At 60.0% G+C, this 26539-nt stretch overlaps 1 protein-coding gene across 1 annotated transcript; it reads right to left on the bottom strand.

Moving 5' to 3' along the window:
• Positions 1-1473: 1473 nt before the first annotated feature.
• MRC2 (mannose receptor C-type 2) lies at positions 1474-26428 on the bottom strand. Its single transcript, XM_084496168.1, has 30 exons — positions 26272-26428; positions 17379-17777; positions 16517-16690; positions 16186-16350; positions 15858-15971; positions 15308-15451; positions 14706-14894; positions 13966-14120; positions 13635-13742; positions 11619-11734; positions 11360-11508; positions 11043-11260; positions 10722-10864; positions 10233-10335; positions 9880-10018; positions 9537-9572; positions 9003-9163; positions 8577-8644; positions 8217-8317; positions 7964-8109; positions 7699-7813; positions 7450-7613; positions 7042-7150; positions 6440-6678; positions 6183-6351; positions 5837-5986; positions 5453-5572; positions 4986-5165; positions 4739-4765; positions 1474-4197 (listed from the first exon to the last, which is right to left on the bottom strand). Exons 1-30 carry the CDS (start codon positions 26357-26359, stop codon positions 3977-3979), a joined length of 4410 nt encoding a protein of 1469 aa, XP_084352294.1. The 5' UTR covers positions 26360-26428; the 3' UTR covers positions 1474-3976.
• Positions 26429-26539: the final 111 nt, after the last annotated feature.

Genomic DNA, 26539 nt, shown 5'->3' with positions numbered 1-26539 from the left:
AGATTAATAACCTCTGAGTCAGACTTAGGGCTGGATTCTGGGAATGAGGAAACAAAGATCTTGTGGTTGCTTGTTTTGCACAAACTGGTTCTTTTCAGAGTAGCGGTTTTTACCATGGGGTGAAATGAAAACCGCTGCCAGCTGTGGTTTGCTTCAAAAGGGCAGCGTCCGCTGGCCACAGCCCCCGCGCGTTGCACGAGTGCTGCAGCTCCAGGGATCCCCGGTCCTCAATTCGCTGCGGCCACTGAAAGCTTGCTTTTTCCTGATCATTTAATGTTCAATTGTGACCTTTGCAAATGCAGCTGTGTCAGAGCCGCCTGGGGAAGAGAGCTCAGCCCAGCAAACTCCGCACCCTGGCTGTGCGCTGCTCCCCATAGCCCGCAGGCAGAACAGAGCCAGGACAGGATGATCACTTCTGCCCGGGGCATACCATAAGGCTCCCGAGCAGCACCATAAGGCTTCCCGATGCGAAATGCTTCTGAACGTCAAGCTGAAGTTCTTCTCCAAAAATTTTGCCCCTCATCCGCAGAGCAGGGGCTGGTGAGAAGCACGGGGCTGCTGACTAATTGTAGCCGGCCCCCGTTGCCAGCCCAGGAGGTGTTGCCTTCCTACTGCTACGTAAGGAGTCAGTAGGGAAATTAAAGGGGATTAAGATAACAAGGCTCCTTCATATCCTTTTCCAGTTGAGCCCAGCCTGAACCAGACATCATAGAATTTTGTAACGACTCCCTTAAAATGGGTTTGCTCAATTCAGGCTGGGAAAAGCTGACAGAAGGCGGAGATCGTTCGCCTCCATGAGAAAGGGCCTTCGGTCACTCCAGACGGCTACGTTCCCCAAAGGCTCCATTTCTTTTAAATTAAATAATAAAGCACATTGTGGGCTTCACGGTCTAAAGTCAGCAGTGCAACTTTTACGGGGCTTCCTTTGAAAACAAACTGCCCACCTGGCTTTGGGACCAGGCACCCTGAGACCAGAGCAAGGGTGACTCGAGCGTCCTCTCCCTGAGCTGCTGCATTGAGCACAATTATTTCCACTGCTGTTTGCAATTAACGAGAGCGGCCCCCTCCAACCTTCCTGCCAGCTCCTCGGCTTCTCTTCCACCTCTCGTGTGAAGTGCTCCAAAAGTGCTGGATTACAGCCTGAGCCTTAGTGAGAAACAGAAATTTCAGCGCTTTTCAAAGGGCTCTGTTCAAACTGAGGTCTCTCTCCAACTCCGGAGGGCTGGGTGTCCAAAAGGGAAGGTTGTCCGTTCTCCAGCTGACTCTTCCCAAAAAACAGCCAGCAAAGGCCAGCCACCGTGCCCAGGGACGTGCAGCATGATGATGCTCCCTCGCCCACCTACCTGCTCCCCTGGCCCGGGGCTGGTAGGTGCCGTTTCACCCTCAGCTTTGCTTCTTTGGAACGCACGGGAAGACAAATTTTGGTTTTCCCCAAATGGAAGGAGAAAAAAAAAAAAAAAAAAAGGAAGAAAATAGGTGGGGAAGGAAATTTTATTTCCAAGCTTCTAAAAGGATCTTACAAACCACAGAGAGTAAAAAAATGCAAAACTATATATATATATTATATATATATATATAATTGACAGGGTCCTTTTAAGCAATTCTTCACATTATTCTAATGGTGATAGGCGATACCACTTAACCGTATATGCAGTTTTCCTGTAATCCTGATCACTGCCGACAGCTGACAAATTATTCTTGTACAAGATTTCCCCTATATTGTACAGACTTCTTTGCTTGAAGGTAGAGAAGAAGGAGGATAAAGAACGGAATTAATAAAAAAAAAAAATAAGAAGAAAAATCTTTTTAAAAAGTGTTCCTGGATAGGGCTGGGTGAAAGTCACAGAGCACAGAGAACCCTGCGCCGCGCTGCCCCTGCTGAGCCCAGGGCCCTGTGCAATTCCCTAAATGAGCCCAGTCCTGCCCAGCTGCACCTCTTGCCCTCAGCACCGCTCTTCCCCACTCCATCCCACCAAACCTGACCTCAGCTTTTCCTTTGGGACTTCCCACCAGCAGGAGGAGTCGCAGAGGACGCGCAGCGCAGCATCCCCCACAAGCCCAGGTGCTGGAGGAGCTGAACGCCTGCTGGGGACAGGGATGGGGACAGACTCATGCTCAGCTCTCCAGGATCCAGCACCCACATCAGGAAAGAAAACCAACAGCTCCAAGCCAGAAAGGACCTCAGGAAATGAATGTGGACAAAGCCAAGACTGAGAACTGGACCCGGGGCAGCTCCAGGCTTGCTCTCGCCCTGAAACGTCATGGCGGCTTTTGGACGTTGCCAAAAAGTAAACAAAATGAAAGGATCCCTTGTTCCCCTGTCCCACCCCCCAACAGTTCCTTAAACACTTAATGTCCAGCTTAAGTGAAATCAACAGATTTTAAAATCCACACAGGTGTCAAAAATGAGAGTAACACAACTTAGCTAGTTCCTGTCGTCTTCACAACAAAAAAAAAATGTGAGCCTTGGAGGCAGAGGGCTACGTGAAAATGTCTTTTTATGGGGGTTCTGCCGCCTTGCTTCAGAGGTTATGGGGGCTCTTTCGGGTCCCGTTCCCAGCAGGGACCCCCCCCCACAGGGCCTGAGCATCTCTCACTGTCTCTGGGCATCCTCTGTCCCGACCCCAGCGCCGGGGGTGCTGCAGGAGCAGGACAGCTCAGCCCCGGGACACGCGCGCTCCTTATTGCACAGCTCGACAGCGAGCAGGGGGCTCAGCCATGCAGCGCCTTCCTCCTCCTCACCTACACCTGACACGTAAAACAGGCAACCACACACACCCCAGCCAGCTGTGTGAAAGAACGTATATATTCAGCACGCACTCAATACAGTATAGCAAAAAAAGCTATCGTTTCCTTAAAAAACAAAACAAAACAAAACAAAAACCAAAAAAACCAACGAAACCTCCAAAATTACCACCAAAAAAATTCCAAATTGGTGCCCACCCTACATCCCTCACGCTCATCCTCCTGGCCCGAACAAGCAAAACCAGCCCTGCGCTGTCCCTGCCCTGCAAGGAAGGGCGGTGAGCGGGTGGGCGCAGGGGATGCAGGGCGGCTCCGGCTCTCAGCGCCCGGCCCCGAGCCTTTTCTTTATTTTTTTGCTCCTTCCTCCACGCACTTTGCAGTCAGGCAGAAACTGGCCAAATCTCTCGGGGGATCCGAGTGCCGAGCGGCTCAGGGAGCGGGGCCGCCAACCAGCGCTGCGCCTAACCAACAGGAGGATGCTTGGGGCTTCCAGTTCTCTGATCTGCTCAAAACCTGGGGTGCCGAGGATGCTCCCGCCGGGGAGGTTTGCTCTGTGCTAACTGGGATGGGGACCAACGGAGCAGCGAGCGGGGCAGGATTGTGCCACCGGCCTGCAGGAAGCAGCAGCAGCTGCCTCGCCGCGGCCGGCAGCAGCCCGAGGGATGCAGCGGGGAGGAGAAGGGGTCGCATCGCTGAGCTGTCGGGGTTGGGGTGGGGGTGTCCTTGCAGGGGTCACCGCGACGTCTCTGCTGCTGGAAGTGGGAGATGAGGACAAGGAGGAGGAGAGGACCGACCGGACCGTGGGGCTGGCCCTCCTCGCGCGCGGGAAGGGGAGGTAGATTGGCTTTGGAGACCTCTTGCCCAGGAGGATGTCTTCAGACACCAGCTCATTTTCCGGGGGGAAAGAGCCCACTGCAGGGCCCTGAACGCCCGCACTTGCCTTCTCCCAAGGGGAAGGTGTCTCGGAGCCTGTTCAGGGAAAGCTCTTGAAGCAGGGGGCAACTTTCCCCTAAACTTTTTAGCCCTGAAACTGCCTCCGCGGCTGCTGCAGACAAATGCCCAGCAGCCGGGGACGAGCCTGGAGTTGGTGGCAGTGACCCTTGGGACACCCCGACCCCAGCCCCTCTCCCTACCCCGCTGCTGCCCCTGCCGTGCTCGCCCTGGGGATCGTCTGTGTGATGCTCTCCATCCCCCCCTCCCCGTCCCCCTGTCCCCAGCGTCCCCCCTGCCGTTAGTCTTGCTGCTCGTTCATCTCCATGTCCGACACCAGGATGTTCTTCTCGGCGGCTTCGCTGGGGTTGGAGGTGGTGCGGCTGTAGCGGGCGCTCTCGAAGGCGCCTCGCTCCGAGCTCCTCCGACGCTTGTACAGGTAGATGGCGATGCCCACCAGGGCGCACAGCACCAGTGTCGACAGCACCACCACCGCGATGGCCGTCGTGTTCTCCGGCAGAGCTGCAGGGAGGGGGAAAGGCCGGTGAAATGCAGGCTGCCACTTCCTGATGTCCTGCCCGAGCCCCAGCCTGGCGCATGAGGAGCTTCAGGTGGTGGCTCTCCGGATGGGTGGGTTGGTAGTATGGGTCAGGAAGGGACAGAACCGCAGCATTTTGGGGATGTCAGGCCCACGGCAGAGCTCCTGGTGCAGGACAGCCTCTCTGGGTTGTTCCTGATGTACATTCACATCAGGAATGTGAACTCCTGGGCTGGATCTTTAGGATCCACTGCTGTCTGGGCTGGATCTTTAGGATCCCACCAGAAGATGTGGCACCTTCTGGATAAACCCCTCCAGAAGGGGCAAGGGAGCCCCACAAAGGGCTGGCCAGACATTACTCCACAGAGGAGGACTGAAAGCTGCCCAGGGATGGGATTTCCCACCCACAAACACCATTCCTCTTGTTATTCATGCAATTTGGGTTGCAGCACGGCCCCACAGGACCAGGTCATGCTCCCACTGCTGGGCTCAGCGGGAAGTGATGCTGCCGATGGTGCCACTCACCTGCCCTGGAAAAGCTGCTCTCCTCCACTGCAATGGCAACACAGAGAGGTGAGTACATGACCACAACACTCTCCCCTCTTCCCACCATCCCACTGGGACCTGCAGACCCCCCACCACCACCATGCTGCACTGGAATTCCCCAAAACATGGCCAACCCTGCCAGCAGGACATAGCCCTGCCCTGCAGCACCGTGCCCAGACTCCTGGTTCACCCCACACCAGCCCAGGCTCTGCATCGGGGTCCCTACCTCGGGGGATCTTGCAGATGACCCCCATGGTGACGTTGGTGCAGGAACCCAGGCGCCAGACACCATTGCTGCTCTGGATCCAGTAGCAGCTGTTCTGGCTCAGCATGCTGGGCCCTGTGTCGTGCTGGCCCCAGTTGGAGTAGTTCACGGCGGTGTTGTCGTGCCAGACCAAGGTGCCACCTGAGAAGTGGAAGAACTGGGTCGGGGGAGGCCGAAGGGGATGCCCTGTCTGTGCCCAGGTTCTGAAAGCAGGGGGAGGCATGAGGGGGCGATGGGGAGGGCCCACAAAGCCAGGGGAGGACACATGTGGCACATCCCGCACAGCCTGAGATGCTCTTGGTCACACCATAGCACAACCACCCCCAAGATGGTGCCACCACTGAGGGCTTCCTCTGCTCCATGCAGACCTGGTGGGAACCCATGGGGTTGCCCAGGGAGGGTCTAAAACCTCCCTCCTTCCTTTGTACCTTTGGGGTTGAACGTCATGCCCAGCCAGGCGCCCTTGGATGGGCCCTCGTAGGCCTGGAGATGCTCCCACACGAAGACGTTCTCCGTCTCGTCCTGGATGGACAACACCGTGCCTCCGACTGCGGAAGAAAGAGGGGTGAGGGGGAAGCCCAGGGCCAGGAGGATGGAGCATGGGAGCGGCAGCAACGGCGAGGACAAAGCCGAGGAACCACTGCTGACCATGAACCTTGTGGTGCACGGGGAGCCCCAACGCAAAGCAGCGCTGGGGAGAGACAAGGACTGACCAGAGGTGGCCTGGTACAGGGCCGGGGCCTCCATTTTAGGGTGTTGTGCTGCACCCAGGGGCAACCTGGGACCTCTCTTCTCCTGCAGCCTCCCCGTACCTTTCTGGCACCTTCGCATGGCGTCCTTCTGCCCCAGGGTGATCTCCATGTGGAAGGTGTAGCAGTGGTCCCGGAAGGGGATCCAGGACGAGTCCTCCAGCGACTTGGGGCAGCTGCCGCTGTAGCTCCACTTGTGCGTGCGGGTGGCACCTGGGGACACACACACACACACAATGCATTGGGGTGGGGGGCACAGGGTGCTCGGGGTCCCACAGCACGTCGGAGCACCCTGGGCCACCCAGCCCAACAGCGACGGGACCGGAGCTCCTGGTGGGATGCCACCTCCAACACCACTCAGCTCCCGCTGTGGGGCCTGCAGAGCCCCCCCCGGCCGCCCCCCTCGTACCTGAGCGGAGCTGGCAGATGCCGCCCTGCAGCTTGGTGTCACAGCCGGCCGTGCGCCAGCTCCCATCCGCGTCCATGTAGGAGCAGCCGGCGACCTGCTGGGGCTCCCCGTCCTGCCAGTTGGCGTAGAAGAGGTTCTCCTCTGTCAGCCACGAGTAGCTCCGGCCTCCCTGCGGAGCCAAGGGGAGAGGTTGGGGAGCTGCTGAGACCCCCTCCCAAATGGCCCCCAAGCCGGGGGGGCTGTCCCCGTCCCCTCACCTCGTTGTTGGCCAGCCCGATCCAGAGCGGGGCCCGCAGGCTGCTGACGGCCTGGGTGAGGAAGGCCTGGCTGTAGGGGTCGGGGATGGTGGCCAGGGTGGCGTTGAGGGTCTCGCAGAGCAGCAGGGCCTCGTGCCACCTGAGGGGTTTCTGCAGGATGCGGTAAGTGCTGTTGTGGTAAAAGAGGGTGCCGGTGGGCGAGGGGGGGTACGGCGTCCGCGCGGGGCTCAGGAACGGGTCTGGGGGAGTAAAGAGACACGGTCAGAGGCTGCTCCTGCATATCGGGGGGGTCGCCTCCTCGCTGGGGTGTCCACGAGGCAGCGCTGTGCATGCATGGGACACGTGCAGCTGGCTGGGGACTCACCAAGCCAGGCTGATGCACGCAGGTTTGGGGGTGCCCCACAAACCGCTGGGGCCAGGTGCTCCCCCCAAGCCGAGCCCGTCCTCCTGCCCCCTCCCCACTGCCACATGCTCTCCCCAAGCTGACCCCATCGCCCCGAGCTCCCTGGCTGTGGCACCCCCATGCTGTGGGGTGCTGGGGTAAGGCTGGCAGCCCCCAGCAACGCTCGGAAGGGCCCCGTCACCCCCGCACCCCCGCCTACCTATGCTCCGCTGGCAGATGTAGCCGTGCTTCTCCTCCACGCAGCTCCGGTCGTCCCAGCGCCCCGTGAAGTGTGGGGGGGAGCCGTGCCACACCACCACGCAGTTGGTCTGCACAGCCAAGCCCCAAAATCAGCACTGCCCCCAGCGTGTGTCCCATCCCACACCCCCCCCCTCCGAGCCCAGGAACCCCCACACTGCAGGACCAGATCCTGCACTGCCCTCAGAGAGCCCCTCCAGCACCCTACAACCTTCAGCCCCACAACCTCCAGCCCACCATCAGTGGGACACCATGCTGAGGCCTTCTCAGGGTGGCAGGTGCCTTGACCACTCTCCTTCCCAGGGCAAGACAATGCTATGGGGCAGGGTAATGCTATGGGGCAGGGTGTGGGGCAGCAGGGGGGGCTCACCGGCTTGTCACTGGGGCTGGAGGCGCTGCACCCTGAGGGCTCACCAGGCGCCCAGCTCACATGCCGCAGCGGCTCGCCCTCCACCCACTGGAACTCCTTCTTGGCGTCGTGGAGGCCGATCCAGAGGTCGAAGGAGATGTTCGGCAGCATGGACGTGATGAAAGCTGTGAGGGATGGCGAGGTGCTGAGGGGCAGCCCCAGCAGCCGCGGGGCTGGTGGCGGTGGTGGTGGCCGGGGGTCGGGACCTACCCTGCTCCAGGGGGTTGGAGATGGTGGCCAGCACGGCGCCCTGGTTCTCACACGCCTGCTTCGCCTCCGGCCACTTCACGATCTCGGCTTTGTCGCGGCCGTTGAAGCTGAAACACTGCACGGGCAGCAGGGCATGGGATGGTCTGGGGGTGCTCCCGCCCCACAGGCCTCGCTCCCAGTCCCAGAACCCCCAACCTCCTCCCACACCCTCCCCAGCCCCATCCTTCCCCAGTGATCCTCTCCCCGGGGTCTGTCCCCACCATACCTTGCTGAGGAAGGGGAACCAGCCTTGGGGACAGCCCCCGCTTGTGGGAGCGGGCATCGGTGGCGGGGAGGGTTTCACGGCGGTGGCATTACTCCGCTTGCAGATGTAGGGCAGTGCCGTCAGGCACTTCTGGTCCCCCCAGTCCTCTGCAGGGACAGGCAGGCCAATGACACCCCCGTCACACCAGGACAGGGTGCCTCAGCCCCATCTGCAGCCCCCTGCCCCTCCGGTGCTGCTGGACCCAGCCCCTCACCTCTGCTGGCCGTCATGTAGACGCACTTCTTGTCCTTGTTGATGGGACGGGGCTTGCCGGGTGCCCAGGAGACGAAGTTGAGGAGGGACCCATCGGACCACCTGGGGAAGCACGAGGCTGGGCAGTGACTTGGTGAATGCTACGAGCTGGCTGCAATGGGACCAGTCTCATGCCTGAACTGGGAGCGTGCACCACCACTGCCCTCTCCTGGGTGAGGAACCAGCAGCCTCCATCCCAAAGCACCAGCCCGGGATGGGCCCAACCTGAGCAGCAAGCGCTGAGCTGCAGTGCTCTCCAGGCTGGGGCTGGTGGCATTGGGACACACGGGGACACGGAGGGCTCAGCCTGACCCTGACTTACTTGAACCTCCCGTCGTTCTCGTAGGTGTGCAGCCCGATCCACCAGTGCTGCTCCTGGCCCCTGGAGAACTGCAGGACCAGAGCAGAGACGTCAGTGCCTGGAAGGCCCTCTATGCATCTCCCTGGGGACAGCCACGGCCACTTGGGGCATGGGGCAGGACAGTGGGGGCTGTGCAGCCCCCCTGCAGCTCGCAGTGCTCTGGGAATGCCCCGTGGTGGCACCTTGCTGGTGACGAGCTTCACGATGGAGCCACTGAGCACCAAACCCGGCCACCAGCTTGGAGCGAGGCTGTCCCCAGATAACGTCCTTCAGGCAAAGGACGGAAGAAGCCGTGCCAGGAGGGGCTGCAGGGGGCACAGAGCAGCGCCGGGAGGCAGCACCCAGCCGAGCACGCCTGCACCCGGGGAGGTCACCGCCACCTCTTACCTTCTTCAGGTTCTGGCCCAGGAAGCGCAGCTCGGCCTCGCCGTGCACCGACACCAGCTCTGCCTGGAACCAGCTGCAGATGCGCTGCGCCTGCACCCACGTCGAGTGGTGCTCGAAGAACTTGTACTCAGCCTCCTGGTACTTCACCCACTCTTTGCTGCCTGCAGGAGGGGACCCGGCACCATGCTGCAGCGTCCCCCCCATGCTGCCACCACGTCCCTGTCCCTTTGTCCCTTTGCCCTGCATGGGTTTGGCCTCTGGGCTCCTCCCTGCGAGCGCAGGGGGCCAGCTTCCAACCGGGGGCCTGATTCTGCCGTGCATTTGCAGGCAGCAATTCCTCCTTGCTGTTCAGCTGTCCCACCTCCAACCCCTTCTACGGTCCTACACAGGGTCCCTCCTCCTCTGAATAACGCTGCCCCTTCCCGGTGCCCTGTGAGACCGCAGCTCGCTTTGTGCTTGCTACAGGATGGGAGATGCCCGGGGAGGACAGCGTGTCCCAGACGGACACATGGCCACAGACAGCTGCTAACGCACCTTGGGTTGTGATCTCCGGCTCCTTCACATCAGCACCTGGGGAAGGAAAGGAGAGGCTGTGAGCAGGATGTGGGGCTGGGATGCTCCACACTGACACCACCTGCATGGGGCAGAGATGCCCCAAATCCCTCCAGGCCTGGCAGCAGCTCCCTTCACCCCCCCAACCACCAAATTAAGGCTCATCCTGCCACAAAAGCACAGCTTGCAGAGGAGACGCACCCCCACAAGCTCCACCAACCCTCCCCTCCTCTTGCACAGCTTCCTGCTCCAAAAAGATGCTCCAGCGCCGTCCCTGCTCCCTGGCCCCCAGGTATCTGCAATCCCCGACCCTGCCCGGCGCTACCTTTGGGCAGTTTGCAGATCCAGTCCAGCTGGGCTTCGCACTGCATCGGCATCCACTGCAGGGACGCCAGGTCCAGCACTGCGCAGTTCCGGATGTCATCGTCGTCGTAGTTGCTGCGGTCAAAGTTGTGGTAGAAGAACTGGGGGGCCGAGAGAGACAGGCGGGGTTGGGGCTCCCAGGCTGGGTTTCCACCAGCGCTGGATTTGTCCCCTGCACCCCAACTGCCAACCGGGGCAGTACATTGCCAAAATCCCCCCTGTGGCAGCAATAATTGCTGCCTGTGGTGCTGCTGCTGAGGTTCAGCTTTGAACCAGGCTCAGCACCCGGGCAGGGGGTGCCCTGTGCCGACTCACCCCCAGCCCGTCGCTCCAGCGCCAGCTCCGGTCCCCCGCGGGGTCCCGCCGGTTGAGGCCGATCCAGAACCAGTGCTGCTCGTGGATCTCTGGCTCCGACTCACTACGGGAGCCAGGGGGAAGTGGTGAGAACATGCCCAGCCTCCAAAACAGACGTTTTTATATTTGTACATTGGTATATATTTATTTTTTGGCCCTTTTTATGCTCGTTTTTTGGAGCCTGCTGTCCCCGTGACACCTAAAGGAAAGATCCCAGGTAACAGGCTCCCAGGTGCATGCAGGCTCAGGACTGGAACAGTTTTAAATCCAAATCCCTCCCCAAATTTCAAGCACTTCTATCACACAGAAGGTACGATGGCCCCAAACGATGCATTTTCTGCACACACGGTGGCACAGAGCCTTGGGCACAGGCCAACCCCACCGCTGGGTCCCCATCCCCGTGGGTTCACACCGAGCACACCCACACAGCGGGATGCGCTGGCCCCTCACCCAAAAATCTTGTTGAGGGTGTTGGCGATGAAGTGCTCCTCCTCGTAGCTGCCCAGGCTGAGCAGCTGAGCCCCCAGCTCCCGGCAGAACTCCTGTGCCGCGATCCACGTCTTCTTCTCTTGCAGCTTGTCAAAATTAAACACCTGGCGAGGGAGGAGCAGGGGGGCTCAGCCCCAGGACCCCACTCAGAGACCCCCCCCCAGCCCCTAACCAGCCCGCAGCGGGGTCCGGGCTGCCTTTTGCATGCACCCAAGCCCCAGTGCACACTCCTAGGACGGGAGTGCATGGCCGGGGCTCGCCGCCTCCCCCGGCACCCCTCACCTTGTAGCAGTGCCGCAGCTTGGGGTCCGCGCTCCATCCGAGGGGGCAGGCGCCGGTGAGGCTGGGCGTGGGGTAGGGGCTGGGCAGCTCGGGGTTCACCGGCGTGCCCAGGTTCTGCCGGCAGATGTACTTGGCCTTGAAGGTGCTGCAGTTCTTCACCTCCCACAGCCCCATGGAGCTGCCGGTGGCCAGGGCCACGCAGCCGCCCTTATTGTAACCTGGAGCCAGCCTCAGGGTCACTGCCGGTCCCTTCCCTGGGGGCAGAGCCAGCAGGGAAGGGGACGTCCCCATCCCACCCGCCGCCGCTGTCCCCTTACCGGGCTGGTCGCGGTTCCAGTGGGTGTACATGACCTCGTCGCCGCTCAGCCAGCGGAAAGCGCCCGTCTCGTTGATGTCCTGCAGCGCCGTCCAGAAATACTCCCCGTCCCAGCCATAGATGAGGCTGCTGACGTACGCCTGCTCGAACCTGGGGGGCACAAGCTGCTGGCTGAGCCCCCTCGTCCCCTCCCATCCCACACAAAAAAACCCTGCCCTGGAGCAAACCCCGTCCTTGGGCTGCTGGCTCCTGGGGCTGACCTGTTGGTGATGGTGACCAGCGTGGAGCCGTAGTCGGAACACAGCTTGCGGGCGTCGCTGTAGGTGACGCGGTCCTCGCCCAGCCAGAAGCAGGAGGGGCTGTGCCACTTCCAGCCCTGGGGACAGGAGGCAGCAGACATCAGTCACCCGGTCAGCTCCGTGCCAGTCCCTGCACCTCCTCCACGAAACCACCCCAAAGGCAGGGGCTGAGCTCCCCGCTGCGGGAGACGTGGGATGGGAGCAAGGTCCCACGTCCCCCGCTGCCACCTCCGCCTTTTCCTGGGAGGTCTCCTGCCCCCGGCCGACCCGGCGTGCCCCGGCTCTGCTCCAGAGCTCTCGCAAAGGAGAGGGCTGCGAGGAAAACAAACACCCGGGGCAGCTTCAAAGCAGCAGAAATGGCTCTCCCCGCCAGCGTTCGGCCCCGCCGGGGTGCGGGGAGGGGAGCACAATCCTCTGCTTATGCGGCAGGGCCAAGCGGAGAGCGAGTCCCACCGCAGCCTGCTTTAATCGCTCGCCTTGTTGATGTTGGAGCCTCTCCGGGGCTGGAGACACAATAGTGCCTGTCTTCTGCCAGAGCAGTGAGCGGGGCGGCAGCGCGGGGAGGGACGCGGGGGCTCAGCTGCGCTGGGACAGGGGATGTGCACGGGGTGGGAAAGCAAAGGGTGGGAAGGGTGAAGGGGCTCGGCTGGGCAGGTAGGTGGCCTCAACTCAGAAACCTTTCTGATACAGTAGGAAGCATCACCGGGGTTTTATCCATGTCCCCAGTGACACTGGGGGACACGTGCCATCGGCACAGTGGGAAGGAAGCAGAGGGAGGGATGCGGGAGGGTGCCTTTGGGAGGAAAATGACTCCAAATCCCATTTTTGTCCCGAGTTCCTGTCTCCAAAGTTGGCAAAGCCAAGCATGGCCCCTCCGTAAGGCCATTCCAAAAATAAAGGGTTCATGCTCTAACTGCATGTGGTCAGGAGCCGGCAGGGCTGAGCGTGGTGGCACGCGGCCACCAGCACCTCGTCCCCAGCTCCTGCTGACACTGGGGGTCCTCCTGCTCCGGTGCCACCAGACCTGGCCCGGTGTGCCAACCTGCCTGGCTGCCACCCTGTCCCCGAGCCCTTGCAGATATCAGCCATCTGCTGGGGTTTGTCTTTGTTGGGATGGAGAAAAGGCCTGGGCGAAGCCGCCCGCACAGCCCAGCAGCCCCTCGAGGTCAGTTTGCCGGGTTGGGTGCGAGCGAGCGCTGCCTCTGAAGCGCTGGGAGAAGTTCAAGGGTGGCAGCGCTGCCAGGCTCCCTGCGCGAAAGCTGAGGCACAAAAACCCCTTCCAGCAGGCTCAGGAGCTGCAAGGCCTCGTCCCCGCCAAGCTGGGGAAACTGAGGCAGCTGGCTGAGACGCTGGGATGGCACAGCCCTCGGTGTGTCCCAAATGCCAACATCCCCGTGGACGTGGGGAAAACAAGACCGAGAGCACCAGTTTTGCAGCGAGAGTGGTGTTATAAGGGCCAGGAAGTGCCAGCCCCATCCTGATGATGGCAGCACCACGGTCCCCTGCAGGAGCCCTGAGCTTTGTGCATCTCAAAGCCAAGATGCTCCCTTTATCCTCGAGCCGTTGGGTGCAGCTCGATGCCAGCCCAGAGAGCTGCCAGGAGCCCAGGGCCATGGGGTGAAGGCGACCAGCACCAATGCACCAGGTTCCTCCATCCCATCCCGTCCTGCTCCTGCATGGAGCCGCTTTGCTGCAGCCTTTTGGCACACCGAGAGGCAAGGCGAGCAAGCAGGAAAAAAATAAAAATAAAACTTCCTTGCTGGAAACTCGTGCCAGACCAAGGGGGAGGATCTTGGATGGCGGAGGCATTTTTTTGCCCCAATTTCTTCCCATGGCCTCACACAACCCCGGAAGCAGGGGCTCGGCACCCCCCCGGGCACAGACCCACAGCTCTGGGGATACCAAGGCTGCTTTGGGGCTGCAGTTTGGGAATTGCAAGGAATTGGCCAAGAAAGCACAGCCCTGCGCCCCCCTCACCTTTCGGCACCCGTGGTCATCCTCCTCTTTCTCCTGGCTCACCCGGCCGGGCTTTTTGCAGATAGAGGGCAGGGTCTGGTTGCAGGGGCTGTCGTTCCACCTCCCTTCCTGGAAAGGGTGAAGAAGAGCAGGATTGAGCCCAGCTGACAGCCTGGGGAATTTCCCAGCTCAATCCATGCTCCATACATTTTTCCTTCCCTGCAGCAGCCCCCAGGGCTGTGCTGGACCCTTCCCGAGCCAGGTTCAACCCAGGCTCCCCCAGGTGCCCCATCCCTGTCCCTATGGGGATGCTGTGGGTGTGCAGGATCCGTCCCCAGCCCCATGCCCTCACCGGTCCCCAGATGGTCACACAGTCCTCCAGGCTGTCACGGAAATTGTTGGGCTCGAAGGGGTGCCAGTAGGTGAACCTCACGGGCGTCCCGTCCGACCACTCGAAGTTCATCTGCAGCTTGAGGTCGTTGAGGCCGATCCAGAGCTCCTCCACGTCTGCCAAAACAGGAGGCAAAATCCCTTCTGCCTGGCTGAAATCTTACAGAAACCCTCCCAAAAAGGCTTCAAAACACCTCCTGAAACCCCTACCCAGCAGGGGCTGCAGGGCTCAGCCCCATGCCATCAGGAGGAGCAAGGATGTCTCTCCCCACAAAGGAACAAACAGAACTAAATTTGTCAGCAATTTTTATTTTTCCCCCTATTTCTGCATTAATCAAAGAGGACTAGTGATGGGGCCATGTTATTTTCACTCTGGTGCTGCAGGCTCCTGTGAATGGCTTTTACATCTGCTGGATGGAGAATGTGGCTGAGCAACACACCACTTCCCAGCCTGGGGTCTCCACACCGTTCACTGCCACTAATTAATTTTAATTTTCCATTACAGAGAAGTGGCTTTGCATGGCTGCAGAGATCGGACAGGTGCTGTCCTGCCCAACTTCTCCCAGGGCACCAGAGTGGAAGCTGGGGCCACATTTGGCTCTCCCAAATACCCCAAGAGCAAACCTACAAGCTCTGGTGCTGCAAAATGCAAACATTTAAGGATGCCAATGTTCCCCTGGGCAGGGCCAGGGCTCCCTGTACCTTGTTTGATCTGCTTGGTGACAAACTCCAGCTCGGAGAGGGTGTGGATGCTGACCAGGTCCCCCCCGCTCCGCAGGCAGGTCTTCTTCGCGTCCTGCCAGCTCTTCTTCTCTCCCACCAGGCGGTAGCAGTTGGACTGGAAGGATTGCCAGCTGGGCTCGCAGTCCACCTTCACCTCCGACCACGAGTCTGGCAGGAGAAGAGCAGCTGAGGGCTCCCGTCCCGCTCCCCAACCCTCTCCTCTGTGGGGCACCGCGGTCCCACGGGGCTGCTCGAGCGCTCAGAGAGCGCCTTGTGCTCTGGACAAGAGGCCAAGGTGTGGGAAAGCCACGGCCAAAACCAAGCAAGGTGCAAGCAACGGTAGCTTTAGAGCTCTGGAAACCATCCCAAATCCCTTCTGTTTGCACAGATTCGATGCAAGAGCAGAGCCCAGAGATCTGGGGAAGCACCGCAGAGCTTCCGTGTCGCTTGAGCCCTCCCCTAACGCCCAACCTGTGACGGCACCGAGCACCGAGGTGGGGCTGCTCTGGGATTTTCCAAACCTGTTCCCACCCTGGGACGCCCTGGATTTACTCCCTGGGACACTCAGGCTCCCCGCTCACCCGTCAGGAAGGGGTCAGCGGTGGCGTTGGGCTTCTTCTTGCAGACGTAGGGCAGGGCGATGCCGCAGTCGCGGTTCTGCCAGCCGCCGGACGACTCGGTGCGGATCACACCGCAGTTCTCCTCGCTGGGGTTGTCGGGCTGGTCTGGAAAAGGGGCCAAGGGAGGGACAGGGTGATGGGGGGCTCGCAGGGCGGGTGCAGCTGTCCCCAGCCCTCTTCCCAGGGTATCTCTGTCCTGACAAGTGCCTCTGGGTGACAGCACTGGACAGAGCCAGGGCATGCCTTGCAATAAGTCCTCCTGCCCCCAAACACCCTCTTGGGGCTAGAGATGGATGCAGAGAAATTCACACCACCTATGTCCTCCGTCACGCTCCGGCACCGAGCTGCCCATCAGTGGCCTGCAGTGCCCCGTGGCACAAGGATGCTCAGCCCAGGACACCCGGTCCCGTGGGCAGCCCAGGCCAATTCCTGCTACCTGCCCGTTCCCTGCCCCACGCCGCATGCCCTGCCCCACCGCAGCCCCCCGGCCGCACGCAGCCCCCCAGCTCACCGCTCTCCCAGTTGAGGTACTTGAGCGGCGAGTTGTCTGACCACTGCCAGCCCCCGTTGATGTCCAGGTCGTTGAGCCCGATCCAGAGCGTGGAGCTGTACCCCGTCAGCAGCCCTGGCACCAAGGCAGAGAGAGAGGCAGGATCAGTCCCCCAGCTCCAGCGAGGCCAAGCTCAACCCCAGCCCGAAACCATCCCCAGAACACCCGGCAAGGACAGAGAGCCCAACCTGGGGCCACTGATGGCCACGGGGCCAACAGCTCTGCCCCGGGTGGCGAGGACATGGGGGCAGCCAGCGCCTGGGTGCCATCGTGGGGCCACCGCGCTCACCATTGATGTAGGTCTGCTCGTGGATCTCGGTGATGCTGAGCAGGTTGGCTCCTTGCTGCTCGCAGCTGTTCCAAGCCTCCCGCCACGACAGCGTGGACTGGAAGTTGAACTGGTAGCAGCTGTTGGTGAGGTGGTCCTTGTCCCAAAACGTCTCGCAGTCGTTACCTACGGGGACAAGCAGTTGGCAGGGGCGAGCACCCAGCACGTCCCACCCAAACTTCAAAAAAAACCCCACCCAAAACCCCATATCCCACAAAACCCAGGTGCTGGGGAGCCTGGGGATGCTCCTGCATCACCGGGAGGAGGGAGGGGACACGCTGCCCCCACTTACTCTTTATGGGACAGAAACCCCATCGCTCGTCCTTGCCGTAGTCCTGGGTGGTGGCGCACCAGAGGTGGCCGTCCTCCCGCCCCGTGCTGGTGCACTCATGGAACCACTGGTTGTCGTACTTGAAGGGGATGGTGCAGGGCTTCCCGTGCGAGTTGCCCTGGATGGTGTAGATCTCTGCGGGACAAGAGGGGCCCCCTCCTGAGGCTGCGGCCAGGGGGCAGCTGGGGGGAGGTCAGGGTGAGGGGTGTGGGTTTTTCCCCCTCTAGGGGGGCTCCTGGGATGCGCAGATGTCCTGGTTTTGGAGGGGACAGTGAATTTCTTCCTAGCAGCTGGGATGGGGTTGTGTGGGGGATTTAGGAGGAAAGTAACGCTGATAACACCCGATGCTTTAGCTGTCGATGAGCGGTGCTTACACTGAGCCGAGGATGTCACCGCTTCGGGTGCTGCCCCTCCAGTGAGGGGCTGGGGGTGCACAGGGAGCTGGGTGGGGGGATGAAGCCAGAAGAGCTGACCCCAACTGGCCCAAGGGATGCTCTACACGTGGCGTTACACTGAGCGATAAAACAGGGGGCAGCTGACAAGGAGATGGCAGCTGCTCGGGGACTGGCATGGCATGATCCCACCCGCGGGGCTGATCCCATCGCCCTGCTCCCGCCTGGTTTTGCAGCCCCAGCGAGCCTGACAAGATCAGGATTTGGGGCTACTCCCCCTCCGCTCCATTTTGGGGCTGCTTTTGCTTAGGGGCTAACCCTACTGCTAACACCTCCTGGGTCTGAGCACCAAGGCAACGGGGATGAGGAGCAGGGGACTTGGGAAGCACCCAGGGTGCAGAGTGCAAGCCTGGTACCCGGCGAGGCATTACCGGAATAGGGCACGGAGCACAGATCCTCCTCGGTGCCATACGTCCTCCACTGCGAGCTGCGTGCCTGGTCCCCCCTGTCCAGCGAGGAATTGCCCGGGCGGGCACCGAGGTGCTGCGAGAGCTGCTCGCCGAGGCTGCGGCAGCTCCAGCGCATGTTGACGGACTCGCGGTCGCACTCGTAGGTGGCCAAGGGGTGCAGCCCGGCCGTGGCGTTGGCCCCGTGCCACGACACCCCCAGGCACTGCATGGCCCCCACATTGAAGAGGCGGTTGCGCGAGACCCATTTCCACTGCTGGGCTGGGGCGCTGGCGTTGCAGCCCTTGGCGAGCCGCACCAGCGAGTCCTTGGTCTCCAGGCAGCCCTGAGCGCCCGCGTTGTAGATGAGGAAGACTTTGGAGTCTGGGGGAAAAGAGAGAGGAAAAAGCGTGGGGAAAGGGTTAAAGCACCGCCGAGGGGTTGGCACCGCGCTTCGCCCCCGCCCCCGTCTCAGTTCCCTCTCCATGCACGGCAAGTTTTGGGGTGCACCCCTGCGCACAGCACCCAGCAGGCTGCAGGACACCATTGCCCTCTGGGAATAGCCCCAGTGCCTGCCCTGGGGTGATGGGTGCCCTGGGAGCCCCAACAGGCATTTGCACCGAGCTGAAGCCTCCTGGCACCCCCACAAAGCACCAGCAAGCAGCTCTCACGCATCAGAGCCAGCACAAAGAACTCGTCTGCTCCAGCAGCAGCATCGGGGCTGTTCAAAACTGAGACCCCATCAGCAGTGTCCCAAGGCAACGGTGCTCAAAACAAGCCCTGTGCCAGCACCAGAGGAGCCAAACCACCAGCTCTGGCACCAGCCATCTGCTCCAGGTAAGGAAACAAGAGCAGGAAAATAGAGAGTACGGCCAGCATCTTCACCTGTGCCTGGGGATGTGTTAAAAAACCGCAGAGCAATCGAGGTTTGGGAGGGAGGTGTCCCCCCGCATGGGCAGGGCGCGATGGACAACGCTTGCACAGGCACAGCCCCAAGGGCAAACACGAAGCCTTGTGTCGGGACCCTCCAAAATCCCAGCCCGGGTGATGAATGCTGGCCTCCAGCACCCCCACGCCACCCTCCCCACTCGCCATGGCCCAAACTTCCACCCCCTGGCATTTTCCTGCACCCTCCCTCACAGGAACCCATCTCCGAGGCCACCTCATTCCTTCCCATCTCAAAACCAACATAAACCAGCAAAACCACCAGGATCTGCACTGGGGCATGGCTCCCCAGGCAGCTCTGCTCCAGCTGATGCCTTGCTTCCAAAACCTCCACCTGCTTCTTGCCCCCACGGCCCAGCGACCAGCAGCACGTTGAGAACACAACTGTTCCTTAATTCTTTTTTTTTTTTTAAATTCAACCAATTTTTTCACTACAAACATCACGAGAAGTCAGAGCCTACTCACGGGCCTGGCTATATTTAGCTTTGTTTGCTTTGTTTTTTTGCCACTATATGAATTTTTTGGTCTGAGAAGGTTTTCGTTTCCTATCCACCCAAAGCTTCCCCCCTGCCCTGGGGGAGCCACGCTGCTCCAGGCAGCTCCGGCAAGTGGCTGGGCTCAGCCAGCTCTGCTGACTTGTCTCCTCGAGGAGGAAGAAATGGAGGAAGGAGGAGAAATATACCAGAGGGTTTTTTGGGAGGCTCAGCACAAAGCTTTGTGCACCTCGACCTCGCTCCAGAGAACGGCTGGCCCCAAACACACAAAACTGGAGCCTGCCCGCGCGCAGCTCTCAGGGGGTGAGGGGGGCGCAGGCTCTGTGTGCGCACAATACCAAAAGCCAAGGACTAGAAGAAGAAGCCCGTTCATTTCTCAGGAGACATTTTTTAATCCCGGCAAGCTCCCAACTAAGCAAAAGCTCTGCTGGGGCCGGGTTATGGGCTGTGGCTGCAGCACTGTGCGGGGAGCTGAACGCTGGTGCTGGGAACAAATCCTCTGCGCCGTGAGCCCCGCAGCAGCCGTAAGCAGCAGGGGTCAGCAACGGGACACCCTCCTCTGCTTATTGCTTAACCCGGCTTTACTAAAAGCTGCCCCAGAAATTCACAGCAGGAGGAAAAAACCCTCGGGAAGGAGTGTTGGGGTGCTCAGCGCCCCACGATCCCGTCCCCATTGCTGTCAGGTGCTGGATCCGTGCCTGTCGAGGCTGCACCCGCAGCACTGCGTGGGCTCGGAGGAAGCTGTCCAGACTCTAGGGAAAGCCCAGGGCCAGAAAGGCACCAAAAAGGTCTAAAAATGGACAAGGTGGAGCTTGGAAATTACAGCCTAAGGCTTTGGGGCTAAAGAAAGGACAGGATGTTACCTGCTGGCACCAGGCTCGTCCCAGTGACACCGCAATGGCCTCAGCAAGCTCCTGGAGGCACCAGAGCAATGCTACAGGTGCAGTAAAAAGCTGCTCAGAGCCATGGGCCCGGGGTGTGCTGCTGAGAGCTTTCACATGGGTGAAACAGGGAGCGAGCTCTGGCCAAGCTGCTGCCTTCTGGGGCACGGGTTTGGGGCACGGGTTTGGGGCACGAGCTCACGCCCAGGCTCGCAGGAGGAGCGGGGAGCTTCACTGGTGCCAGAAATCTTTGTTTTGGAAAAAAATTTGAAATCTTTGATTTGAAATCTTTGATTTTTTGAAATCTCTGATTTGGAAATAGAGCTGCTGGAGCTGCGTTTCTATGAAGGACGACGGGAGCTCTGTACAGAGGCACGGGAGCACAGCGTGCTCTGAGCACTGCAGCAGGAGCCCGGCACTCTGTGGTGCTGCCGGCAGAGTGCCTGGGGCATGGGGCGTGGGTGTCCAGCCAAACACCTTCTCCCACACTGTTATCCCGCAGGATAAACCCGGCCCTCGCAGGGGTCAGCCCCGGAGGAGCGATGCTCTTGGGGTAAAACCCCAGCCTGGTCCACACTGCAACTAAACTTGAGTGGAACTGAAGATTTCTGCAAACCACAACTTCACCCGGTGCCCTTAAATCACCATCCAACAGGGACACTGCAGGGACAAAACCTCTTCCGAGTCCATGCACAAAAATCACCAGCACCACCCTCAACTGCGACGGAGCAGCTACAGATGACTCCTTTCAGTGATTCTCCGTGGGTTTTTGCACCCAATTTTGGAGATGAAGGAACTGGAGAGCAGGGCACCAGCTTGACGCTCTGCCTGGAACAGCCAAAATTCAGCCAGGGCTGGGTGCTGCCCCTGTGCCTCTTCATCCTGCATCCTCCTGGCGGGGCAGCTCAGAGCAGCCCTGTCCCGCGGCATTTTCCTGTTTGTTTGTTTTTCTGCCTCTTTAAAAGCTTTTAGCCACCAAAAAGTCCGAACCAGAAGGATTTCAGCGCAGCCCTTCCCACAACGGCTTTGCCACCACAGGGCAATTAAGGAAAGCAGCGCAACCTGCAATTTGGGGACGTGGGCAGCACAGGATGAGAGGCCACAGAGGTGGCCCTGAGCAGGGCTGACGATTAACATCGGCTCTGTGGGAGCAACCAGGGCTGGGTCACGGCTCCAAGGCCCAGGAGCCAGGTCCCTTGTAGCCCCCCGGGGATGCAGGTGAGGCTGAAGGCTTCAGATGGCTTGGCGAGCCCAGCCCAGCTCACGTGCTGTCCCCCTGCTGTCCCAGTGGGAAGCAGCACAGCAGCCCCCAAGCCCCCTTCTCCAAACTGCTGCTTTTTCATTCTTTATTGCTGCCCAAAGCTGAGCAGTGGCCCCAAACCCCAGGGTGCAAACCTGGAGGAGAAGCCATGGGAAGCAGCAGCTCCTTCACAGTAACATCCATGGGAATGTACCCAGCCCAGGGGGCAGATAACCAACAGAGAAGCTAAAACACTGGAATAAAACCAAGAAAAAAAAAAGAACCCCCAACTGTTCTCATCAGACACAGGAAGGTTTCACCCAACAGTGACACCTCTGTGCCCAGACCCACGGACACACAGGAGGGGAGGGAACCGCAGGCACAAGGAGAGAGACCCAGTCCCCAAATCCACCCCCAGTGACATTTAGGGATGCAGGATCCCAAAGCTGCATCCCAGGAGTAGCACAGGAGGGCCCCCAGCTCCACCTTAATTTGTGTGGGTTTGGGTTAGCCCCAGAAAAGCCCAGCATGTCTGCACCCCAGTAGTTTGCCCAGGTTTTGCCATAGTTTGCCATCCCCTGCAGACATCCCCAAGGTTTTGGCATGGAGAAGAGCAAAAACACGGTCATGAAGAGCAATTTTTGGCCAGAGGGAGCCCAAGGAAGGAGCCCTCCAAGGGCTGGGAATGCAGCGGTGACAAACGCAGCCACAGTACCCAAGGCCCACGGCATCCCCGTGACACAGCAGCACGCAGCTCCAAGCGCTCGAAGCCAAACACCAGGATAAAAAAGGGGTTCTGTTGCTGCTGCTGGTGGTTTTTAAATTCTAATAAACCTCAGAGGCCAGGTCCCTTGTCACAGGGATGACAGCAAAGCTCGCGATGCGGGCGTGCAGCACCAGGACCCGCACCCGGAGCGGCACAGAGCCCGCGGCGGTGCAAACAGCCACCGGTGGTTTATGGGGTGGGAGCCCGCCGGGACGAGCTCCGGACTTGGCTGCGACCCCAGGAGGCCACCCACCACCCTGCTCGTTTTCTGCTGCCTCGGGGAGCTGTCGGATCAGGGCCATGCAGGCGTTAGGTCCGTTCTCCCCACACCTGGCCGGGGATGCAGACAAAAGCTTCGGACCCTGTTCCCTGGGGGATGCTGCCCGTGGGCAGGCCAAGCGACTTAACCCACCCGTGGAAGGGGACAAGTCCCAGCATCAGCCCTCCGTGCCTAGCACCTGGATTTTCCCCCCAAATTTCCCCCAGTTCGGCTCCAGGCTCCAGCAATGGGCCGGGCAGGAGAGCCCCGATGCACATCCCCTTAAACGGGGTGTAGCAATTGCCTGAAAAGTAACACTTTTTTTCAACACTACTAAACACAATAATAACAAACACTGATAGTCATGCACAATTATTTCCTTCCTTGCTTCTCCAGCATCATTCCTCACGCTAACACCCCAACCTGGGCCACCAGTGCCCATTAACCTCCATTTTAGCAAAACCAGGCGTGCTTGCACGGCACAGATCAGGCTCCAGGTGCCCCAAAGAAATATCTACTTTTTTTTTTTTTTAATGGACAAGATGTTGAAATGAAGTTTTTCTTCTATTTGCTTGTCCCATGCTCACAGAGGGTGCTGGGGTTAATGGGGCCATTTTGCAGAGCACAAAGTCGCTGTGTTGGGATTCACGCAGGGAGCACAGAAGCTCTCCATCTCCCCGTTCCCATTTTAATCTCCATCCTGCAGACATGCTGTTTTACAGGAAAAATCCCATTTGTGTTCCTGTTGTGATAGCACAAGGCACAACGCAGCACTCAGCTCTCCCTGGGACTGGGACATGAGAAGCATCAGGTCTGAAAAGTGCCCCGTGCCCCCTGCAAGCACCCAAACCTCCCCTCCCGGGCTCGAGAGTTCGCTCAAGAATCTGCAAGTCAACCCACTAATCATTTGCTAACCCTTAATTAATTAAAGATGGGTCCTTTAAGAAAAGGAGCATCTGTGTGGGTCCCTTTTGGGCTCCAAGCAATCCGAAGAATGAGAAAAATGTGATGTTCCGCGGGCTCGGCACGTTTCAAATTAATTAAAACCCTGCTCCCTGGCTGCACGTGAGGAGCAGCAGCAGGAATCCTGCGGCTCGCCGGAGCAGAGCGCGGCCGCCACGCGTGCGCCCGTGTCGCCACCCCGAAAACATCGCTGGCTGCACGCCCCAAACCCGACCTGAGCAGCGCCCGCTGCCCTTCCCCAGCCAACACAGGGTATCGGAGCTGGGATCTGCTGCTACGGGTTTGTAAAAGCGGATCCCCCCGGCAGCGATCCCAGCCATCAGCAGCCATTTGCTTTGATTTCACGGCTCATTTTTCCCCGAGAAATCTTGAATGGGAAGGACTGCACAAGGAGCCGCGAGGCCAGGCTACGTTGTAACGGCTCGAGAACGTCTGCTTGCGGTTTATGGGTTAAAATAAAAATGCGGCTGCACATAGGAAGGCGTGGGGCAAGTCGGGGTCACCCCAAATGCTGATCCCGACCCTCGCCGTGGGAGCCAGCCCAGGATGGGGGCAGCACCTTCACGTCGAGCACATGGGAAACATCCCTGGGCATCGCACGGCTCTGGGTGGCTTCGGGGGCAGGGGGCAGCTTTGCATTAAGCAATAAATCTCGTTTGCTTGTCATTCTTTTAATTCTTGCGCAAGCAATCCCTTCTTCTGCCTGCCTCTTCCTCTCGGCCCGGCTGCCTGCTGAGGCTGCAGGCGAGCTCCCGGCTTCCCCCGGCCCAGCACCAGGCTGTGGGGCTTTTACCCCAAACCCAACACCGCCGTTCCCCCTTCCTGCTCCCAAATAATCCCAGTTACCGTTTCTCGGAGCCACATTGGCCGTGCAATAAGCTATTTCTATTGCAAAGAGGAAAACGGGGAGAACTTCGCACGAAGCCTGCCGTGTTTATTTTAAAGGCTGTAAATTCTTCCCTGGGTCCCTTCCGCCCCCTCCCCGCCCCGCGAAGCCGCCGTGGCAGCCCCTGCCTTCAGCCACAGGCACTCGGCCCCATGCAGGGGAGCTGCGCGGTTTGGCTGGGCGGAGAAGTTTTCCCAAAATTTACATTTTTTTCAGCCTTTCCCGGTGCAACGGGGAGGCTCCGCACCGGCAGGGGAAAAGCGATGCCACCAGCGAGGTCCCCAAGGACCCCAGAAAGGACCTGGATGCGGAGAGCATCCTTCCAAAGGCAGCTTGCTAAGGGGACATCAGGGACTGATCCCCAAACCCAAGCAAGGCTCCTTCCCAGCTGCACGCTCAGCACTGGAGACCTCAGTGTCTGCCTGCAGGCAGCAGGCACCTGGGACGTGGCAGCTCCGTCAGCACCGTCCCCTGTCCCCATCCCAGGTTCCAGCTGGGGAAAGACGCTGGGGAGGACAGCGGGAAAACAGGGAATAGGGTGGAGGGAATTGAATGAGCGTGGAGAGACCCCAGGGAAAATGAGCAGGGAGAGACAGAGAGGTGCAGAAAGGCAAACAGCACCCGCAGGCTCTGCGGGGCTCCCTGGAGGACCGGCAAACGCCCTGAAATCCCATCCCCTACAGAATAAACAATAATAAATGGCGTTCCCAGCCCCGCAGCAGCCTCGCACCCCAGTCCAACCAGCAACGAAACCTGGCCTGGGGGAGCTCAAAGCCTCCTTGTTCCTCCCCGGCCCCAGCGCGGGACCGCCGCTCGCCGCTGCGCTCCCACCTCGCCGCGCTCCCACCGACCGCAGGGACAGAGCTGCCTCTGTCCTCGGCGTCACGCGGGCGAGGGGAACGCGCCAGACCTGGCTGCTTCCAGTGGCAAAGCGGCCGGGATCGGGCCCGACGGGTGGCTGAGCCCTGCAGAAATCCAGCAGCCCCCCCCCAGGACACTGCAAAAAGGAGGGATTCGCGACCTCGAGAAAAGGCGTCTGAGGGGATGAGAGGAGCGTTAACGGGGATCCGGCTCAGGAAAGTTCTTGGGAGATGGTCCCCACGCAGCAGCAGAACCTCTACCGAGTGCCCCGGCACTATGAGGATCTCTTCCCCATCGCCCCGTCCCTTTCCCCAATTTTTAGGCCGTTTCTCCCAGCTGTGCCTCTTTTTTACGCTCCTGGGCCAAATCCTGCCCTTGGCACCGAGCTGCCTCCAAACACTGCACCGCAACGGGACCAAAAACCCTGCTCTGCCCCTGGCTGAGGTGGCAGCTCCCTGTCCCCATTCCCTGTCCCCCATCCCTGTCCCTGCTCCTTGTCCCCTGCTGGCAAACGCCACAGGGGAGAGCAGGGGGCCAGGGGGAGGAGGGCAGCAGCGCCTCCCCTCCTGCCATTTCCAAATCTGCTTTGGATTTGCTGAGCGTACTCTAATAAAATAGGCCAAGGGTTTACGTTTGTTGTTGTTCGGGCAGAAGTAGCCAATTTCGAATTTTTTTCATTTTTTAAAAACGAGAAAAAAAAAAAAAAGTTTTCTCGATACAGACAAATTAAGCGAAGGGAGCAACCCAACGGGTGCCCGGCGTCTGCACCGGGCTGTCCCGGGATGAAGGGGCTGAAATGGCTTCGCCGGGGATGGGAGCGGCCCCAGGAGCCCCCGGCGTCTGGCACATGGTGTCTTCGGAGGGTGCTAAAAAAAAAAGCCCCAAGAGCCACGATTTATTGTGAAAGTCCTGCAAAAACGGAAGTCTGCAAATACCCACTTGGACGTGGGATGAAGAGTTTTGGGGTGGGACGCGGTGGGAGGAGGAGGAACCCCAAAAAAAACCCTTCAGCCCCTCCCCGGGGAGACAAAAGCCCGGAGCGGGGCTGGGGGCCGCTGCCACCCCCTGGACCCGGAGCCCCACCGGCCCCATCCCGGAGCCTCGGAAACTTTTCCCCCGGGCTCTCCAGGCGCTGCGTGGCCGCACGGAGCAAGGAACTGAAGGGGAAAAAAAAAAAAAAAAAAAAAAAAAAAGCTCCAAAAAAGCGACGGCGGCTCGAAAAAAAAAAAAAAAAAAAAAAAAAAAAAAAGGCGGCGAAAGCAAAGGCGGCGGCGGGGGCTAAAAACAAAACGCGGCGGTCCCAAAGGCGACCGGAGGGAGATGGAGTAAAAGGAGCCGAGGGGAAAGCGAAGAAAAGCGAGGGAGTGGAAAAGCCCAAAAAAAAAGAAAAAAAGAAAAAAAACCTTCCCGGAGCCCAGCGGCCCCCGCCCTCCCCACGGCCGGAGACCCCCGCGCAGCGCCCCGGGGGCTGAGAGGGGAGGATTTTGGGGTGGGGGGGGTGGATTTAGGGGTCTCCCCGTGAGGCTGCATCGCTCCTGGCCCCCCCACCCCACAAGCTGCCGGCGGGGGGGGCGCGGTCCCACCTGGGTGAGCGGCGCCGAGCACCAGCTGGAGGCCCAGGAGGCAGCCGAGGGAGGCTCGCAGAGGCCGCGGCCTCCGGGGGCGCCCCATGCCCGGAGCTGCCCCTCCGAGCTCCGCTCCGCGCCGGGGCCTCGCCGCTTCCCTCGGCCGAGGAGGGGACGAGCGGAGGGGGGCGGGAGGAAGAAGGGGGAGGAGGTGGAGGAGGAGGAGGGACGCCGAAAAGAGGAGGGAAAAAAAAAAAAAAGTTAAGAAAATATAGTAAAAAAAAAA

Source organism: Aythya ferina, assembly GCF_964211825.1.
Source record: "Aythya ferina genome assembly, chromosome: 23".
Taxonomy (NCBI): Eukaryota; Metazoa; Chordata; class Aves; order Anseriformes; family Anatidae; genus Aythya; species Aythya ferina.
This window is presented reverse-complemented; position numbering and strand designations above follow the sequence as displayed.